Consider the following 20,936-nt stretch of genomic DNA (forward strand, 5'->3'; position numbering starts at 1 on the left):
AGGGTCAAACAACACCGTTGTCCAATCAGCGATGTCTCATGTTTCCCACTGGTACCTACCTTTTCTGGTAGGTTAATGTAATTGTGTTTTCCTTAATGTAGTTGCGCTTAGCTTTATGTAGTTTTGTTTTTCTTAATGTAGTTGCGCTTAGCTTTATGTAGTTATGATTTCCTTAATGTAGTTGTGCTTTTAGATTTGTAGTTGCAGGGCCACCGTACAAATTTGCAGACCATGAAAGTTGTGCTGTCAACAGATTGTCCCCCCTGACCTGTGAGTACTGTCAAAGACAGCGCATCCCAAACTGATCATGTTCTCGTGTCATTTAAAATCAAATGAATGAGTTTGAATTTTATTTTACTTAATTGAAGCTGATTTTTTAATTATCTAAACTGATTCATTTATATTCAAAATGTAAATTTCTTCTTTTACTGTAAAAATTCTGTTAGTTTATTTTCACTTTCAGTTTAATGATTTAATTTTAGTTCACAGATTCAGTTTTTGTGTCAGAAATCTGGGCCATTAGGCCACACACTAAACACAGATTCATTGATTTGTTTCACGTTTTCTTTAAAACTTTATATAACCTTGAACCAGCCTCAAACACGTATAAGCTGTCATTCACCAAGTCAAACATATGAATGGGGAAACATGGGCCGATATCAAAGCAGCGGCTATTTAGAGTCAGTAGCTAATGGCTACAGGTAGCATAGGTGTAACAATTAGCCCTGAATTGTTTCATATGATGCTTGTTATGCATTGGTTATTTGGCATTGTTAAGGACATCCGTTCCACTCAAACATTAAACTCAGTTTCACTTTGGTCACATTCATTTTCAGACCAACGCATTCAATTTCATGAAAACTGATGCAGTTGGAACAAATTAAACTCTGTTCCTAATGACACATGTTTCTGCACGTATGTGTTTAAGTTAATACCATGTTATACAATCATGTTAATATTCATATTTAGCCACATGGACTATTGTTTTTATTTGAAGTCATGGTTGTCAAGTTGATTGTGAAGAAAAACTACATGTGGATCCCTGCAGTACCTCCAGAGTGATCATTGAAGCCGGCTTGTTAATTTATATAAATAAACTACATTTTTCCATTTGCAAGGCAATCATGGTGTTCTGTTAAATCTGCATTGCATATTTATTTATCTTTTTTATTCATTCATTCATTCATTCATTAAAAGGAAACATAATAAAACCTGTGCAGGTGACAACTGAAATCATGAATGAAAGAAAAGGAGCAGAAAGAGGTAAAAGACGTATATATCTGCCCCATTTTCAATAAAGTAATACTTATTCAAACTCAGATAAATACAACCATGCAAAAAAAATACCATGTTCACCAATAAACAGAAAACAAACAACAACAACAAAAAAAAACTAATTATACATCAGCCTATCTACTGTCATCTCGACTCAAAGTGCCCTTCAAGTCTTGTTGCAAAAATCAACACCTTTAACAGAAACACATCTCTCCATTATCGCCGTTCTGTACCTAGATTTTTTGAAAATATCTAATGCTTTTAAGTTATACCCACTTCTTCTTTTAGAAAATATGTTTTGAATATCTTTTGGTAGAACTTTTTTTATTTGCCTTAAACATGAATTTTAAAATATACTCTTATCAACTCATTAAGTTTTAATGTATTCAACTTAATCAATATCTGATTTGTGTGATCTCTGTATCCACTTCCACTTATAACTCATATTATAACTCATATTTTATATACTCTTAGTTCTCCACAAAGTGTTCTTTGCTTGTTTGCTAAAGTCCTCAAAGAAGAGTATTAAGTCGTCTTAGAACACCTGGATTTATACTAACGTTGTTTTACATACTGAGAGTCACAACTAAATAAAGAAGTAAACAAACCTGATGGAGCTTTTGAACTAATATTTTGTTTGAGCAAAATTTTGAGGGTATGTAGACTTTCAAACACAACTGCATGCATCTATTGAAATCATTTAGTTGGTTCAGGTAAATGGATTCTGAATACAAAAGCAAGTCAGGCTATTAAAAATTATAGTTTCTGAAAAAATAAACAACCCCTCAATCCCTTAAAATAATAAAACATAAAGAACTAAATGAGTCATGATCATTAGACTTCTGATCTCGTCATTAAATTAGTGTTGGTTTCAACAAACCCATAAAAGCAGTGCTTGAAAGTCGAGTTTAAGAAGTGTTAATTGTTTTGTATGCTGCTCTAGCAGAGATATTTGCAGAATACAGTGGATCTCTTATGCATTAGAGCCATAAAACAAACCAGTTTATACATTTTAAGTAAACAGGTGCAAAGAAAAGGCAAAACACAGCTGGAGATTAAGATATGATGCCAGACAAAGAGCACTGTTAATTATAATTCTTGTTTTGATGCAACACCGATTTTATTTTTCATTGTGTATTCTATCTCTCTTTAGCTTAACAGACTTTGATTTCAACAGGTTAGGAAAAGCAACATCATTTGATTTTTTTGGGACTGATAAAGGTCAGAGTTGTCTAAAGAAGAGGGCAAATTGTTTAAATAATCTCACTGGCTTTATTATCCGGTTTTCTAAGTTTTCAGACTGCTCCTACCTGCAGAGAGGTGATGGAGGCAGCATGCCCCTCCAGGACAGCCAAAGGGGCGCAGGTTTGCAAGCACCACACTCTGATGGTCTTGTCACACGACCCGGCAGCGATCATGGTGTTCTCGTAGCTCACAGCCATGTCGGAAATCTCTGCAGCGTGTCCCCGCAGGGTCGCCAGCAATCGGCCATCATCTGTTCCCCAGATCTTCACCAGGCAGTCATCTGAACCCTTTGAGGTATAGAGCGGTGTAAAACATGGCTGTTACTTGTGGTAAAAAAAAAAAAGATGTCTTTATCAAGCATAAAAAAATAAATAAATAAAATCACAGATAAAAAAAAAGGGGCATAAATATTTCAAAGAAAAATACTGCATTTTATTTAGTCAACCAAAAAAACAATCGAGTTTATGCGAGAATTTAAGTGATACGGAAAATAAAACATCAAATATTGTGAAAACAACAAGTAAATGGCAGCTCTAGCATGAAAGTAAAGATTCACACAGGTTGGAAATAATACATCTAAGATAAAAATGTATTCATACAGCTGCACTAAAATCTGGACAGATGCCTTTCAGGAAGCTTTGCCTAAAGCTACCATTAACAATATTCTCTCTCTGTAATGTTTGGTACGGTTTATGTTGGAGTTCAGGGAGACTTTACAGACAGCTTAAAGGAAGCTTCCCAAAACCAGCAGGTGTTTGTTTTGGAATGCCAATTTCTGCCCAAGTTTTCCTCCATCTGACCAAATCTAACCTCCTGAGAGGCAGGGAAAACTGCTAAGATGTCTAAGAAAAGCACAAGAACCAAAAAGAACCATAAGAAACAATGACACCAGAGGCACTGTCGACAGGAAAACCAGCCAAGCATCAGGACTTAATGGGCAACCTGCACCACGACTGAAACATGCAGCTGTGTGGAGAAATGTTTATAGGCCAGACAAGATAAAAATTTACCCGTAAGGTCAAACAAAAAACATGTCTGGAGCACACGAGATAAGGCTTTCAAACTTAATGAAACTGCAACATCTGTCAAACACTGTGGCTTCAGAACAGAACACCCTACAAAGAGCAGCTATAGAAAGCTTATTGAACATAAATACAAGCAGAATCTAGGGTAGGAAATCACAAAATAAGGGTGAAAGTTGGGTCAAACATTGAGGATAATTCCAGGATTTGTTAATCCCATCAATCTGCTTTGATTATTTCCAAATATAAACATGGTTGAACACATGTTTGAGCATTTAGATAAATTTTGTATTGAATAAAAAAATACAATGCACAGTAAATTCTAACTTGCAGCTAGAGCGAACTATCAATATGGAAAAGAAAAACCAGGTGAGCAAACTCTATTATAACAAGATTGCATTCTTTTTATTACATTATAATAAAATCCAACAGATGCACCAAGGTATAAATAAACAGCACTATAACGCCTCTTAGGCTGAGACTGTGTTTGAAATCTCAAACAGACGTTCCACAGAGTGCTGTCTGCAGCAAAACATCCGATCATAAACAGGAAGAAAAGCAAAGCTACTGACTAAATACCCTGACAGACTGGGCTGCATGAAGCTCTCCTCATGAAACAAAACAGGAGCAGGGAGACAGAATAGAATAGAGCTTCTCCATTATGATGATTATTACAAATATTCAGGGTAATAATGAAACCAGGATTATTTTTACCAAGTAAGGAAACACATCAGACTACACAAAAAACTAAAATAAAAAAGGATATATGTAAAGCAGAATATGATTTAAAAGTGTTGGTAACAGTTCCTTGAGACTGCAAAAGAAATTCAAATTTTATTGATATACAGTGAAGTAAGACTGCTGCCAAAAACAGACTATGGTGTAGAATGATAAAAAAATATTTGAAGTCAAAAAATCAAATGCTTTGACATTTTTTAACCAAAGGACATCAACCAGATAGCAAACGACTTAAATAGCATCAAAAACCACACATCATTTAAGTATTGCATCAAATAACGTCAAGAAAATTGGGCAAAGAATGAACACAGCATTTAAAAGAAAAGCGGCCAAATAGATCTCGTCGACATTCTTCAGTCCTCACAGAGGAGATCAAGAGCTCAATTCAGGCATGAAACCCGCCTTCAGGGGGGAAATTCCTGGCTGGGATCCAGCTTGCTGAGGGTTAAATGTTGTGTGATTTAACACGGTGTCAGATCCATCTGTGCTTTAATTAAGATCTCAACACAGTTTAGAAACACAACAGGTAACCATCATTGAGATGCAAAAGTACAGCAATGAAAAAAATCAAATACATAATGAATTGGTGTTCAGCTCATATATGAAAATCCCGTTAATTGTTTTTTTTTTTTTTTAGCTATGTAGCCAAATTATGACAGGGAATAAGCGAAAGACCAAACTTTATAAAAGAGACAAAAATGATGGATGGACTAAATGTCCACTAATATTCGGGTGTTGTTTTCTTCAAATTTTTTAGACCTAAATACTCCAATCGAATATTTTCAATCAATCATTAAAAACTTGAAAGTTTTGAATGGAAAATATATGGTTGCAAAGAAAAATAAAACTTAAACAGACTTTCCCTCCAAATGAAGTAATCTTCATCTGTCATTTCAATGATCCTGATAATGAGCTTCAACCGATTTCTGAGATTTATTTCGAAAATCAATATGAACGCCTGCGAATCAATCGCTTAAGCTAAACCACACTCACTTGTTCATTTGAATATAATGATCTAAGAGCATGTTTAGGCCGCACTCAACAATTTATTAATTCAATCATTCAGGGTTGAAGCCGAAAGACCGAAGAGATCCAAAAATAAGCAAATAAATAAATAAAACTGATGATAGGAGACGGCAGGAGGGAAAAATGAGCACAAAGGAGAAAAAAAAAGAGACAGAACGAGAGAATGACAGGAGAGAGCAAAGATGAATTTTAATTCTGGCACTTAGCCAGCCCCTCAGAGGAAACATTTTCTCCAGTTAAGAAGAGAAATAGCAGGAAGGAGAACGAAGAGGAAAGAGAACAAAGGAGGGACAGGCCACGATGAAGAAGGGTTAGAGAAAACGGGGGACGGATAACAAGCAATCTAACCCTGCCTTCATTCGCACCAGCCCGCCATTTTTAGAGATTTAAGGAGCGAGACGCTGGAAGTGGTAATGCAGCACGCAGTGTTTAAATCAACAATCTAAGCAACATCATCAGCTCTAATGTTTGAGCAATGTTTAACTCGACTAAAAATCAGGCATCTAAAACAAACCATAAGCATTAGTTCAAATTAGTTTGATTTATTTCCTCTACATCCTGCCGCCGTGTGAATGACTAAAATACCTCCTACCAGAACTGCTACAGCAAAGATATTGTAATTAGAGAATGAACACAAAGCTACCAACATGTTTCCAGCTAAATAAGCTCCTTAAAACTCCGGTACCAGCATGTGGATCCCTCCTGAGGTCAGCCCAACATCCAAACACACACCCACCCACAGTGAATCCTTACCGTGAAGATGCGGCGGCCCGTCCTGTCAAACGTCACACAGTACACTGACGACAGGTGTCCCAGAATCCTCTTGTGCATCTTCATGTGTTGGTACACCGCTGTGGGCACCAGCTGACGGAGACGGTAGGAGCCGTTCAGTCGACGGCTGTAGCTCGTCTCCACTGCATGATAAGAAAAAAAACATAAAAACCCAGGAAGAAATGGTTACTGTGAGAAAGAGTTCAGGATCAGGGTAGTTAAAAGGCAACACCCAGGCCTGCAAAAAATAAAGCTGCAACATATTTTCCTCTCTAACAAAAAAGACAAATTCTATCAAAAGAAGCGCCGCTCATCACTCTGTTTATAATCATCAAGCTGCATGCAACCAGGTTTCAGCTGGCTACCTGGGCAGATAATCTGACTACCGTATTTTCGCGACTATAAGGCGCATATAAACTTCTTTTTTCCCCTCAAAATGTGCGCCGCGCCCTATAGTACAGTGCGCCCTATGTGTGTTGTTACTGTGGACGTTGTTGAGACCACCATGAGAATGTTTAAGGGGGAAGTGTGGGCATGGATTGGCTGCCACGCAAATGGACAGAAACTGCCGCCTAGGGTGATTTTTAGAAAAGAAGAGAAAGACTTTGCCTAAAGAGACTTTTCCAGCTGGAGTCGTTATTAAGGCAAATGAAAAGGGCTAGATGGATGAGGAGATGATGAAAGCGTGGCTGAGGGAGGTGTTTGTACCAATCACCATCGCTGTTAATCTGTGACTCCATTAGGGATGGGACGATTTATGAAAACCGTCAGAATCGTTCGGTTCGACTGTCTCGGTTCGGTTCGGTTCGCGTGTGTTTGGTTCGGTTCATGCGCTGCTCCTTTTTCTCATAGAGGAAGCGATTACACTCCAGAGCAGAAGGTGGCGGTACTGCGACCAAAGCCAACCGCCAGTAGTAAACAAGAAGAAGAAGAAGCGAAGCAGGTTAGCCGGGTGTAGCAGGGAAAAAAATCAGTTGTTGTGGAGAATTGTGTGGGTATGGCGAGTGGGAAAGAACAGGAGTTGGAAGACGCGCCAGCAGCACTTTATAGGTCTGCTGTATGGGACCGCTTTGCATTTAGAGTGACCTACGATGACGGCGGAAAGAAAGTTGTGGAAAAAAGTGCAACAGTGTGCAAGCATTGTGCAACACGTTTTGTTTATGCTAACAGCAACATGACCAACATGTCATGCTAACCCCGAAATCCCTCATACTCCGTCAGCAACCCCCGCTCTGACCCACTGCGCTCCAGACCGGCTGCTCAAAGCAAAGCCTACAGCCTCCACTGTGGCTTCGTCTGCTCCCCTCTGAGTTCCTTGGAGATGGTAGAGAGCATGTAACCTGACAACAGCCAGATGCATGAGCGAGACATGCATCTGGCTGTTGTCAGGTTAGAGAGCATGCGCCAGATGATTAAATTCAAAGCAGCAAAACATACAGAAATGATCCAGGGTTTCCACGGATCATTTAAAATAATTACAATCCATTATTTTTGGGGGGATTTTTTCATTAATTTCATAATTTTTTATGGAATTTCTGTGTAACAATCAACATGTATCGAATCGAACCGAAAACCGTGACCAGAAACCGTGAATCGAACCGAACCGTGGATTTTGTGAACCGTTCCACCCCTAGACTCCATGCGTGCCCATCTCACAGCCGGTGTGAAAAAAAGGTGAAACAAATGAACGCTGTGCTTGCTGTTATTCCGGGAGGTCTGACAAAGGAACTTCAACCGCTCGACATCGGTGTGAAGCGGCCGTTCAAAGTAAGGCTGCGAGCGGCGTGGGAGCGATGGATGGCCGACGGAGACCACAGTTTCACGAAAAGTGGAAGGCAGCACCAGGCAAGTTACGCCACCGTTTGCGGATGGATTGTTGATGCTTGGACTAACGTGTCTGCTGGCTCTGTTGATCGAGCTTTCACAAAGTCGGCTTCATTTCCGAGGAGCCGCACGGCACGGAAGGTGACTCTGACAGCGAAGAAGGGGAAATTGGCATGTCTGATTTAGCGCAGCTGTGTAATTCAGAAACAGAGGATGATGACTTCCATGGGTTTGATTAATACTTTGTAATAAATACATGAATAAAGCACAATCATACTCAGTTTTGCTCCCACTCTATTTTTATATACGCAGTAGAGGCATTTAAATGTAGTAGAGGATATGTACCTGTATATAAAACCCACGCTCTATAATCCGGTGCGCCTTATGTGTGTGTTAAATACAGTAATGGGACACAACTGAGACTGCGCCTTTTAGTACGGTGCGCCTTATGGTCGTGAAAATACGGTAGCTACTCAGCTATCATTACCTTATTTTACTTCTATAATTTATACCATACCATAATAATGTAAAATAATTGCCATCATGGCTTTGTCAAGCTGCTGCCTACCTTTGTGAAGCAGGAAAAAATCTAATACAAAGTGAATCCAGTAGAACTTTTTATTGCCTACCAGGAGTGGGTGACAATAGTTGAAGAAACTTATGGCTCTCAAAATGGTATCGGTGCCCTATTTGTTGGTACTCGCCGATACCGATACCACCATTTTAGGGCAGTATCGGGGCCCTGTCCGATACTGGTATCGGTATCGGCGCAACACTAGTAAGTATCCCAGCTGGGAATAGGCAAGCTAGTGCCTGCACAAGGAATCCTGAGGTTCTGATTTCAAGTCCCACACCCACAGACTGCCACTCTGGCTCCATGGCAAGACACCACCCAGTGTGGCACACCCACACCTATTCAGCACCCACACTGCTCCCTAGGCACCGCAGAATGGCAGCCCACTGCCACTACATGACAGTTTAATGTAATGTAAAGAAAAATGACAAGGTCATGCTGGGGAAAAAAAGGAGTAAAAATAGTAGTTATTCCTGTTAGTTGGGGTAAATAAAGGTGATGAGGAGTGTTTTTACTCAAGGTTATCATACCAAGGTGAATCTGTGATGGTGCATGCATGTTTGGGATAAAACAAAAATAAGTGTATTCTGTACCAATATTAGGCGGACTCCCATATATAATGGGTGGCTCTGGGGGTCTTCCACAGTGTAGCGCTGCCAATGCCGAACCCTTCCACACAACATGTTTGCAGCCTGGAAGAACAGGAGAAGCAGAAACACTCACGGTTTAGAGATTTATACGGAGGACTCTTTCAGCTTGGTCTGAACTTATTAACGCGGAATCTCTGAAACATAACATTTACATTTAATTCCCAAAAGTTTCTATGACAGCCTTCACATAAATAGTGCAGAACTGCTGGCAGTGTGTTCACGATAAATTGAACGTTCCACTTACTCTTGCTGGTGCGTAGAAGATTCTGCCTGCCAGCCCCCAGCAGGCTGGTGAGGCCCGGCACGCTGGCGGGGACCTCCCTCTCCAGCAGCGGACAAACCCTGGAGCAAACCTGCAGCAGGTGGTCTGGAGTGACATGTCTGTAGAGCTTCACCTGCAAACCAGCACACACTCAGGTTAGCTCTTATTTGTTCACACTGAATGAACAAAGACAGAAGGCTTGGCTCAGTTTGACTGAAATAATTGACAAGCATAGTTAGGAAAAGAAAATAACAAGCAATAAACACATTTTGAGTTCAGCTCTATGAAGAAGAAAGCTTGCATGAAGGCTGGTATGTTATTTTTTATCCCCTCAGCACATCGTCCTCACTCTTACTCCATTTATAGCTAGTTTGAAAAAAAAAAACATAATTGTAACTTCAGAGCAAAAGCACAACGAGTTGTTTTTGTCTTGGGCGGGGGCATCTGTAGTCAGCTTTTTTTTTTTATTCCTGATCCTTATTTCATTGAAAAGTCTGCAAAAAGTATCTACTTTGAAAATACCACTTTTAAAAAACATTTGGATTAAAGACACACTGAAGGAAGAAAAGTAAATCAGGTTATTGGTACTGAGGCATACAAGCCTTCAGGATTCAGTATGCTCCATCTTTTCAGGATTCTTAAATCTTCATTCGTCATACTAACCCTTTATCATAAAGCACTATAACGCCAGCCACAACTAAAATAAAGCGCCAACATCAAAAACTATCAAATAAAATTAAGAAAATTATAAAAGAGAAAAGTTTCTCTAAAGTAAGGCTGCAACTAATTATTTTACAACAGAATTGATGTGTTGATTTTTTTTTTTATTGAGAGTCGAATAGCCAAAGGTTTTTTAAAGGATATTTTTTACTAAATTAAACCAGGTGAAACTCAAACTATTCCACTTAAGGAGTTCTAGATGGAGCATACTGCCAGACATTTTATAGTTATATTTTCACATCTTAAATGCAAAATGTTTATACATTTTTTGTATAATTACTGCTCTAAGCTGATTTCTCTGTCAGCTAAAGGCATGTTCTAGAGTATCTATACTCCAGTTAACAGTTAAAGTTGATGTTATTTCAATAATCCATTAATCACAATTAATCCGGTTAATTATTTTAGCCCTACTTTAATATTTTTATTTATTTTTTTTATTTATTTATTTATTTTACAAAAGTAGAGTTTTATATTTCCGAAAGGAGCACCATGTTTTACCTCTCACCATGCACTGCCTGTCAGGTAGCTGAAAAAGGCTCCCGTAGTTAACCCTCTAAGACTGACTAATTAACAAGTTAGAGGTAGGATATCCTGCAGAATAAAGTGCTTTAAAATTTTATTTTTGCTGAGTTTACTTTACACAACATAGCTAAACAAAAATAGCAAATATATGTCGAATCACTGTTAAGCAGAAAACAATAACGTTGTTTTTTTCTAATAAGTTAAAGGTAACCCGATCATATTAAACAATTTTTACCTCTAAATATCTGAGTTAAAATGAAGGGAGAGCTGTGATTATAGCAAAGCGTTGGCGTTCTGAGACGGAGGAAATTACCTGGTTTAAACCCCATAAACTGTAACTCTGGGCCCTCGAAAAACACTTTGACCCCTGATTGCTAAGAGCTGTACTGTACGCTTGCAATTACTAATAAATCAGAATATTAATATATCATGAAACAGTAGTAGAATTAAAAAGTAAAACTGACCAGATGAGGGCTGCTCCAATATTCAGTTATTTTATCATTAAACTTGAAGCCAAAGTAACATTTTCAGAGTACATACAAAGTCTTGTATTGCATAATTTGTATTTAAAACCACTCTGACTATGATAAGCAACATTTAAAGATTAAGGTCACTACGAGCTTATGTTAATTTGCCAAAAACTTAGGAGAATTTTACTCTCTATTGCATTTTATAAGAAATAAAACAGGGGGCTAATAAAACAGCTGATCACAGAACATTTGATGAATTATATCCTGCTGCTAAACGCAAAACATATTAAGCCATGCCCAAGAAGAGGATGCAACACAAAATGTCACACAGATAATGGTTTTAAATGTAGATACACTTCACGTCGACACAGAAGCAGAGAATAAAGAGGAGGGGAGGGGGGAGTGGCACGCAACATAACCGTGAGGCAGGAAAAAAAAAAGAAAACAGGCTGTTATAAACACAGTGTGTCACTGAATCCACTGACACATGGGGGACTTTCTTGCATGGCCTACTTCTGAGGAAACACACATGCCTGGATGAGTCAAGGGGCGTGCAACACACCACGGACTGAAAAACAAAAACAGAAACACCACTGCCCCTGTGCGCTTAAGAAAACCAGATCCTACCTTAAAATATACAAATAAACACGCTACAAAGCACCAGATTCATATCAGCCACTGATAATAGGCCAGTCTTTACACATCGACCCCTTTAAACATACTAATTTTCTCCATTTCTTTATCCGAGCCGCAACCATAACTTATTCCTGGTGACACACACACGCAGATAGCCTTTAATTGCTCGCAACATCCTTGATGGCCGCTGAGACGTGATCAGTGTTGCCAAGCACATATTAGAGGATGTCTCAGACTGATCTAAGAACAGCACATATAAAAAAACAAAAAAAAAAAAACATCCTCCTCATATGCATAAGTGAAAGATGAACAAAAACAACTGGCTCCATTTTCCCTCAGAAAGAAGAGAACACACCCCCCTCCACAGAACACATGGTCTCTCACACCCACTCTAAGTTAAGCTGTTTATTCCTTTAGCCTTCAAATGAAAACAGTAAAAAAATAAATCACACGCTAAAATTCCTATTCTAATTCACTTGATCTGTTTTTCTCTTAAATTTAAAAAAATAATTAAACAAACCATTTAATAAAATTATAATTTCTGTTATAATGTAAAAAAAATCTAATTAAAAAAGAAAACATTCAATTAGATCATGTGCATCAGGTTTATTTGGAAAATGGAAATCATTAAATATCAAATTAATCTAATTAATACCCCCTTCAATTAATTAACCATAATTAATATTGTTAATTACAACAATATCAACGAGGTCTGCGTTTGTTCTCGTCGCTGCCCAGCCCCCCCATCTCCACCCTCCCTCCTTTGATAGGAAAGCAAGCACACCGAGATCTTAAAAATCTGCAGGACCCGATGCCTTCACGTTTGGTCTAATAATTAAAAAACGCAGCATATTTTATTTAAATACTGTATAAAACACTGGGAAATGATACACAAAAGATCCGAGACAGAGAGAGCGAGGCTGAAGGGCTAAAGAAGGGAGGAGGAGGGGGAGGAAGAGGAGGAGGGGGAGTGAGAAAAAGAAACGCAGTCAGGCATAAAAACATGCTGTCAATAATTCCCTTTAAACATCCAGATTTGTGTCTTTAGCGCAAAACACCTTCCATCTCTAGCCACACGTTTCATATAGATAATAATACATAAAAACCTGTTTTTTTTTTTATTTAAAATGGGTCTGATTCTAATATGCAAATATTTAAATAAAACAATTAAAGTTGGGAAAAAAATATTATCAGTTCAAGAAAGCAAACTGATGAATGGAAGTAGTAAGTGATAATAAACAGTCTGCATGCAGCCCCTCCATGCACAAAGGTTTGTGGCCAAACCTTTGTTTGTTTACATAATAATTACTCTTCAAATTATCATCTATAACACAAGAAATCTGCAAAAAGTTACCTCTCATCTCATCTGCACTCCAACTTGCATCCAAGTTCTCCCACACACACAGTCCAAAAAAAAAGAAACCTGCTTCCACAGGGAGCAGGGAGCTCCAACAGATCATCATTACTACTATCTGCTGTTTATATCTCCTTAAAAAATAAAAAAAAAAAGTCAGATTGTTTAACTCTCCATGCACACACAAATGTTGCTTCCTTGCAGGACAAGAGCGCCTCCATCTCAGGCTTGTGGCGCAGGGAGTCCCTCCTCCTGATCCTGGCGCTCCTGCACCACAGCACTCGTGACGTATCACCATTTCGCACACTTATTTCCCAACAACTATTTAAACCTTTTAGACCTGCCAAGCACCGAATCCCATCCTGCACATGGGGTCTGGACCTGACTCAGTGCTGCAAAACAGCACCCAACCAGGAACCAGCTTACCCTAAAACCCCCTTTGGCTTTTCTTTGCCACCTGATTTAAAAATTGCGGGAAATTCAATTTTTATTTTGCTCTCTAAAAACTTTTTCCCTCGGTTATAGAGCAGCTTACCAAATTTCTGTAGGTCCCGGGGTGCTCCTGCCCTGTCCAGTCCAGCCTTCTGGGTAGCAGCTAAAATAGAGAAAGATGTGTGCAGTGTGAGGATCCAGTTCATAAATGTGTGGAGTGATGTTTTAAAACATTAAATGATAATTCAAAGTGAAGGCACTATCACAGTACAGTGCAGAGAGAAGCATCTCCTCTCCCAGTGCTGACTGCTTACCTCCTTCTCCTCCACCTCCCTTATCAGGGTCTGAAAATAGGATAAAAACGCAAAATTACACCTCGTGACATTTTAGGACGTTTCCTAAATTCACCTAAAACACACAAACACCAACCTCGGCGGCTTTCTGGCACGGTCCAGCCTCTAGAAACCGGGCTATTAGGAAGTACAGTTCTGGTACGGTTGGAGGGGGAGAAGAGGACGGGAGCTGCGTTAGAAAAGGGCACCGAGGAACGTTTTGGGGGGCTGTTAAAAAAAAGCCGTGACACACTCTCCGTTCTCACTTTACTCACCAGAAGTCAACTGCGCGATGTGTGTACTGTCTGAAGCCATTTTGGGTGTTGTTTGCCAGGGCAGCGCCAGAGCTTGTGTGCTTGGTCTAGGTGGCTGCCCTGTAGCTGTCACTGTTTACCCACCAGGAAGAGGCAGCCTCCATTCAGCCTAGCTCACACATAGTCCCGCCCGTCGAGTGTTCATCCGCCGAGCGCAAGCTAGTGCGCTACGTACAGCTCGCAGCGCAGCATAACGTTTCACCAGATATAAAGCACTAACCGCCTAAACATAAATATAACACTAGCTTTTACTGTTAGTTTTATTTTCGGTTGGGTTTGTTTCGGTTTTGCTTATTTGTACGTAGCCCCCTCCCCCTCAAACGAAAGATCGCGGACGCATACAAACCGCGTCTCAACTGACGTCTCTTTAGAGTGGAACTAGAAATGGCAGCTTGCTAGCAGAGGGCACTCTAGTGTAGCATGCATGGTACGAAGAAAATTAAACTATTTAACATATTTCACGAAAACATATCTATACAGGTGTAGCTTTACACGAAGCGTAGAAAGTGTTGCCTCATTTCTCTAACATTATTCTGTTAAATTTGCTGAACGGCACGGCTTTCCTGCTCATGAAGGATTTAGAAACGTACTAACCGTTTGTCTACATTATTTTTTGCCCTTCAAATATATGAATTTATATGTGCGTTTACTTCGCTGGATGTTGTGTAACACGACGTGTAACTAACACACCCACTCTGTCTGCGCCGTTTGGTGGGGAAGTCGTCCATTTCTCTTCCAAATATTGCTCGGCAGTAAAATGGGGGAAGGGTTGGAAAAAGGGGAATGCAGCTTAATGAATGAAACCCCGTGAGTTACAGCAATTTAATAACAATAGAGACTGATGCGAAGGTGGCCATCAAGGAGGATTAATCCCTCAAGGATGATATCTGACAGTTCATGTCGTTTTCCTAATATCCTTTTAAGGGAATTGACACTATTGTGGTCTTATAACGCTGTCTTAAAAGTTTTATACAGACAAACTATGAACAATTAGATAAAAAGAGCAAAAACACCAAACACAAGAAGACATTTCGTGCATTCAGGTTGAATTTAGTCTCTAAACACACCATATTTTTTTAAGATGAGTAAATACCCATAAAACAAAATTTCAAAAACTTCTACATAATCCAATGAACCATTCCTGATATTTTTTAACATGAGTTTTGTGTCACATTATTAAGAATGACTATATAGACTCCTTTCTGGTATATTTAAAATCTTCTTAGTTATGAATATTTCCAGATCATTAGCTGCCAATAATCAGTGGTGCCAAAAGTACACAAATTTGTTACTTAAGTAGAAGTATAGATACTGCAGTTTAAAAACACGCTGGTAAAAGTTGAAGTATCAACTTGACCTCTTTACTCAAGTAAAAGTGAAAAGGTATGTGCTCCAAAAACTACTTAAAGTATAAAACAATAAACTAACCTTTAAAAAAAAAAAAGCAGCCAGATGCCACTATATGAATTGAAAGCTCAATTTTTCAAATATTTTGAAAAATTCTTTGAGATAGGGCCAAGAATGAGGGAGGTCTTGTTGGTCTCCATCTCCCGATACGCTCTCGCCCGTGTCCGACCTTTCAGACATTTTAACATCTTTTCCTGAATCCTACATTGTAGCATGGCATAGACAATTCACGTTTGCAGTTTGAAGAACACCTGCTTGCTTCTGATGATTTCCTTTAGCTAACCAATGAGTGTTTGCGTTATATGACTCATCCAATTACACTAGTTTTCACTAGATGTGGATGGCGCCAATGATCTGCATTGGATGGCGCACATGACGTGAAATAAATATTTATAAACATTAAACCGAAGCCAAGAGTAATGAGTAATGTTTGTTTTAATAATGTAAGGAATAGAAAGTACAGATACTTGTGTGAAAATGTAATGAGTAGAAGTCAGAAGTAGGAAGAAAAATAAGTAATGGAGTAAAGTATAGATACCTAAAAAGTGTACTTGAGTACAGTAAGGAAGTATTTGTACTTAGTTACTTGACATCTCTGCTGATAAGATTGCTCTGACAGAATGCCTTGCTAAAGTAGTAAGTGTTACAACTACAACCAACTATGTGCTTTATTGAGATTAATAGAGCGATATAAAGCATACATGGTATTTGATGTAGATACAAATATGGAGATTCCACTTGTAATGTTCAGGGTGCTTGCCCTGCTGAAAGGTGAATCTTTGCATCGCTGTTTAGGCCTTTTGCAGCTTCTAAAATAATTTCTCCCTGGATTCCCATGTATTTACCTCTTAATCTTCCTCTCAACCCGCCATCCCAGCTGAATAAAATCATCCCCATGGCAAGATTTCATCATCACCATTTTACAGTTTTGTTGGCAAAATTCAGTGTTTTTCTTTTGCTTGTTTTTGTTCAGTTTTAACCTCATCAGTACCTTCTTAATACCTGTTTAAAAAGCTTTTATGAATTTCTTCTTGTTTTACTACCACACAGGTCATATTAGTGCTCAGGTACGTTTTCACTATTTTCTAAATAAAGCCTGTTGATTTAATCAGTGGTTGATGTGTTTGCTGTGTTGCACATTTTCTATTTCATATAATGAATTAAACAGAGCTTCACAGTATTTCCTAGGGATAGCATATTGTTTTATAATCAACCTATTTTTTAAACTATTTCACACTTTTTTTCTTTCCCTCTCTGCTATTTTTGTCCACACAATATTTATCCACTTACTGTTATTTAATCAAACTTGGTATTAAAGATAGATGGACTTTATTTATTAATTGAGTCAGGATGGATGGCAACTGGTTTTACTCGATTATATTTAGAGATATTAAAGTAGAGAGGGATTATTATAGATAAGCACTTTAAAGATATTTACTCGTTTTTGAGTTATTTGAAACCTCTCACCAGTCCCCCATTCTAGTTTTAGTTGATTGGCCTTATATAATCCTAGTAAAACGCTGAAGTTTGTGGTTAAAAAGTGACAACCGGGGGCAAACTTTTAGCTGTATGAATACTTCTGAAAGGCACAGTTAATTAGCTTACATAAAATTCCTTTTAAATGACTTTTTTAAACGTTTAATTTGCATTCACATTTGGATCAAGGGATGATGCAATGCAGTGTACAGCTTAACAGTATAACAAGATATTTAAAAAATAAGAAGTGGAGATGTTTTTATTTTGATAGAGGATAAAAGTATTTTTGTCTTTATGAGGTTGTCAGTGTTGTGGAACAGGTTATATAAGGACAGTAATGTGACTCTTTCTTATTGTCGGGTCTCTCTTTCATTAATATGTTTCAAATTATGCTTTAATTTTCTATTTGGTGTTTTATGTGTAAAAACCTTCTTAATCAAACACACAATCAGAAACGCAAAATTCATATTACCTGTTTTCAACAATATTTCAATGTGTAGATCTATTCTTCTTATGAAGTCAATTTATTGAGTGCCTACAAAAACAATGAGTTTACCTTTTTGTGCTATACACAATGATGGCTAACATTTAATACGCATGATATACCTTTAATATTTTTGCATTGTAAACATTTTAACTGAAGCTTATGTAAACTGTGTAAATATCTTGATCAAACAGTAATTATGTCCATTAAGTTACTCCACCCTCATATTCTATCTTTGTCTCCCCTTTAGTGTCTTTTCCCTTTAATTCTTCACCATTCTGTATTTTCTCACAGGTTATTGTAATATTCCTTGATTCCTCGCCATCTCTCCCCCACTGATAGCTGCTTTCTAAGATAGATTAAGTAAAAGCTAAAGGGAATTCTATGAATTTAATGAGATTTATAGTGAATGTTAGATTTGGATAAGCAGAATTGTTCATTTGACATCATTAGTTAGGTAAGAAAAAAAAACCATATATATATACTAGTTCATTTTAAAATATGTGAACTGAACTTTGAACTAGTTCACGTAGAAAGAGAACTTTCCCAACACTGTATATATATATAATACATCAAGGGAATCACTTTTAATAAATTAAAATGAATCCATCTTTAAACAGAATCTCTGGACAAACTTAAAATTACTTTATTGAAAATAATAATTTGACCATAACTATAATTCAAACCTCTTTTATGTGTGTTTCTGTTGCCATTTTAGCGTGTATTTGAAGTTAGAATCAGATCCAGATCCTGGTTGGGCAACTTTAAACTCTCAAAATTACTCCCAGTCAGAAAAAAACATATTTTAAAAGGTGTTTAAAGCTAAATCCTCCAGTGGTATGTGCATTTATTTAGAGGGGAGACGAAAATACTGTGTTATAAAATAATTTGTTTTGTTTTCTTAATGGCACATTTACTTGGAGCCTTTTACAAAAAATATAGCTGGAGTATCCTTTATTTATACCTAGTTAGGGTTTCCAAGAAACTAATTAGTAATAAATCTTTCTTCCCCTGTTGGACATAATATGGCCTGACACCGAGGTAAGGATTTTTCTTTCCACCTGCCTTGAGGATGTTAGAGAAGCACAGTGAGGCAGGATGCCAGAGGGATGAGAGCTTGGGATGACCTAGTATCTATAACGACCAGTGGATGCTATCGACCAAATAATTACTTGGGTTGAGGCATATATAAAACAACTTTTCAGCTCTATTATAAAACATGTAAACTTAAGGAATTAAAAAATAAAACATGCTGGGACTAACTGGAACTGTGTGTTTTGGTCAGCAACACCATGGTGGACTTTGTTTGAAAAAGGATGAAAATGTTGGAAAAGCAACAAATTCCCACTGTTGAGTACAGCAGAGCATCTGGGATGCTGTGGGCCTGTTTCTCTTTCAAAGGTTCTCCAAACCCTACTTGAGTGTAAGGCATCAAGGCCTCTAATATAAACTTTTAATAAAAATATGCTGGATTCTCAGAAAGAATCTAAGCTGATGTTGTGCTTTATCACTTTAACACTGCAAAGATCTAAGTTAATCTTTCTTTAAAATAAGTGTTTTTTTATTGTTTTGTTTTTTAAACTGTTCAGTGAGAAAATTAGCCAATAGAAAAAGGTAATTTATGTTTAAAATAAGAAAACTTATCTTAAGTGCCTAATATCTAATATTCTTATTTTAAGGGCAGCGATTTCTGTTCCATTAGCAGATCATCTTATTTACCTGGTAAAATTAGGGTTTAAAACACTTATGCAAATAATTTCCCCTTATTTTTAGTTCAGCTTTTGCAGTTTAGCAGGATATTTTCACAAAATCAATGAAGAAACTGTTCCAAAGACAGAAAATCAACCTTCTGCATTAGTCATGTAGAAAACCAGAGGATTAAGCTGAAAGCAAAAATCAGATCTGATTCTGGACGGTCTATATAGAGGTGCTTCCCTCTGCCTGGTCCAATCTGTGAAAGTGTCATAGTGGACAAGGTGCAAAAAAGGGCAACAGAAAGTAATGTCAGAAGGAGGAGCAGTAATTGTACCATTAAAGTTTTTTTTTTTTTTTTAAACATCATCACCTAACATGGTACTTTCCCCCCATAATTGAATATACTAAAATACATTGCATAGAAATGAAGACTTTTTTATGCTATAAAAATTTAATTTATTTTAAGGTTTTTCAGAAAACTTTCCAAAAGTTTAAACACATTTCCCTGCATCCTTAAAAATCCCTAAATTTGGTCATATAGCTTAAAGTAATGTTCTTTTTCAATCACTTTATTAAGTTTCTTTATCTTCCATTAATGTTACTTAAAAAAAAAAAAAGAAATTGATTTAAATCACCTAAAATGACTTGTATGTAAATGTTTACTATTAAATTATGCAAACCCTAATGTCACGTAGTAGTAAACATAGTTTATACAACTGTTTATTGATCTCTTTTTTAAATCTTTAGATTTTTAAACTTTATACTTACATGTTATTTATTGGGAGACGGTTAAACAAGCTGTGGACCTTTAAGGTTACTGACCTATATAATGACACGGCCACAAGGAGGCAACCTTACCCTGAGCCACCCACAGTGTCCCAGCAGAGCCAAAGTTTATAACACCAGAAAACACCTAAATAGATGGAGATATTAGTCTATAAACAGCAAAAAATTTTAAGAAAAATAAAAGCCAATAAAACCACTAAATTTGTTTGTAGTATGTATTGTTTGATCAGTTGCATTTTTCTGAACAGGACATCCCAGGTATTATTTGTATTTCTCACAGTTGTTACTTTCAACTTTTTAAAATGAACCAATCCTGCAAGTGTAAGGATATAAACCTTTCATAGGAAGTCTTTATTTCTATTCATTTTAAATGTCCATGTTCTTCAGAATGTCTTTTGAGATTATAGGTAGTTTTGGAAGCTGATGTAGTTGCACAATGCTTTTCAAATGTTGACTTGGTGCTATTGTTTCGTGTCCAGATTTCATGCCTGCAACTTGTCATACAAGGGGAATGACCATTGGTCTCTGGTTTGAGTGACAGATCATCTCACAGCGAAGGGGCCAAATGGCTTCTCTGGTCCCACCACTCCAACAAATGCTGACCTTTCACTTCCTGACGCAGCAGTTGTATTTAACACTGCCACGTGCCCCTGGCGACCTCCAACACACACAAAGGTGTTGAGATGTATAGTGACATGCAGCGTTGGCTTAAAAAAAAACATACTTTAAAACCTGAACGCATTGGAACAGGGCTCTGGAAGGCCTGTGGGATAAATGACCCAGCCTTAGTAAAAGCATTTATCACACTACTTCAACTTTTACACATGCAAAATCAAAGTTTGGTTGGATTTACTTTAAATTAATAAAAAGGTGTGTTTTTTCCCCCCAATTTTTTATTCACTACCTTTTTACTTTGATCAA

At 37.6% G+C, this 20,936-nt stretch overlaps 1 protein-coding gene across 2 annotated transcripts in view; it reads right to left on the reverse strand.

Moving 5' to 3' along the window:
* Window positions 1–14,290, reverse strand: part of LOC119784171 (pleckstrin homology domain interacting protein) — a 54,775-nt gene extending 40,485 nt beyond the window's left edge. For both annotated transcript variants that reach the window (XM_038286109.1, XM_038286108.1), the window contains exons 1-8: window positions 14,129–14,290; window positions 13,951–14,009; window positions 13,836–13,865; window positions 13,625–13,684; window positions 9,370–9,520; window positions 9,069–9,167; window positions 6,060–6,220; window positions 2,586–2,807 (exon numbers count right to left, since the gene is read on the reverse strand). In XM_038286109.1, the coding sequence (XP_038142037.1) occupies window positions 2,586–2,807; window positions 6,060–6,220; window positions 9,069–9,167; window positions 9,370–9,520; window positions 13,625–13,684; window positions 13,836–13,865; window positions 13,951–14,009; window positions 14,129–14,168 (822 nt within the window). In that variant the 5' untranslated portion in view covers window positions 14,169–14,290. The remainder of the gene's footprint in view (window positions 1–2,585; window positions 2,808–6,059; window positions 6,221–9,068; window positions 9,168–9,369; window positions 9,521–13,624; window positions 13,685–13,835; window positions 13,866–13,950; window positions 14,010–14,128) is intronic.
* Window positions 14,291–20,936: the final 6,646 nt, after the last annotated feature.

Source organism: Cyprinodon tularosa, unplaced genomic scaffold, assembly GCF_016077235.1.
Source record: "Cyprinodon tularosa strain WSP-4 unplaced genomic scaffold, ASM1607723v1 ctg22, whole genome shotgun sequence".
Lineage (NCBI taxonomy): Eukaryota > Metazoa > Chordata > Actinopteri > Cyprinodontiformes > Cyprinodontidae > Cyprinodon > Cyprinodon tularosa.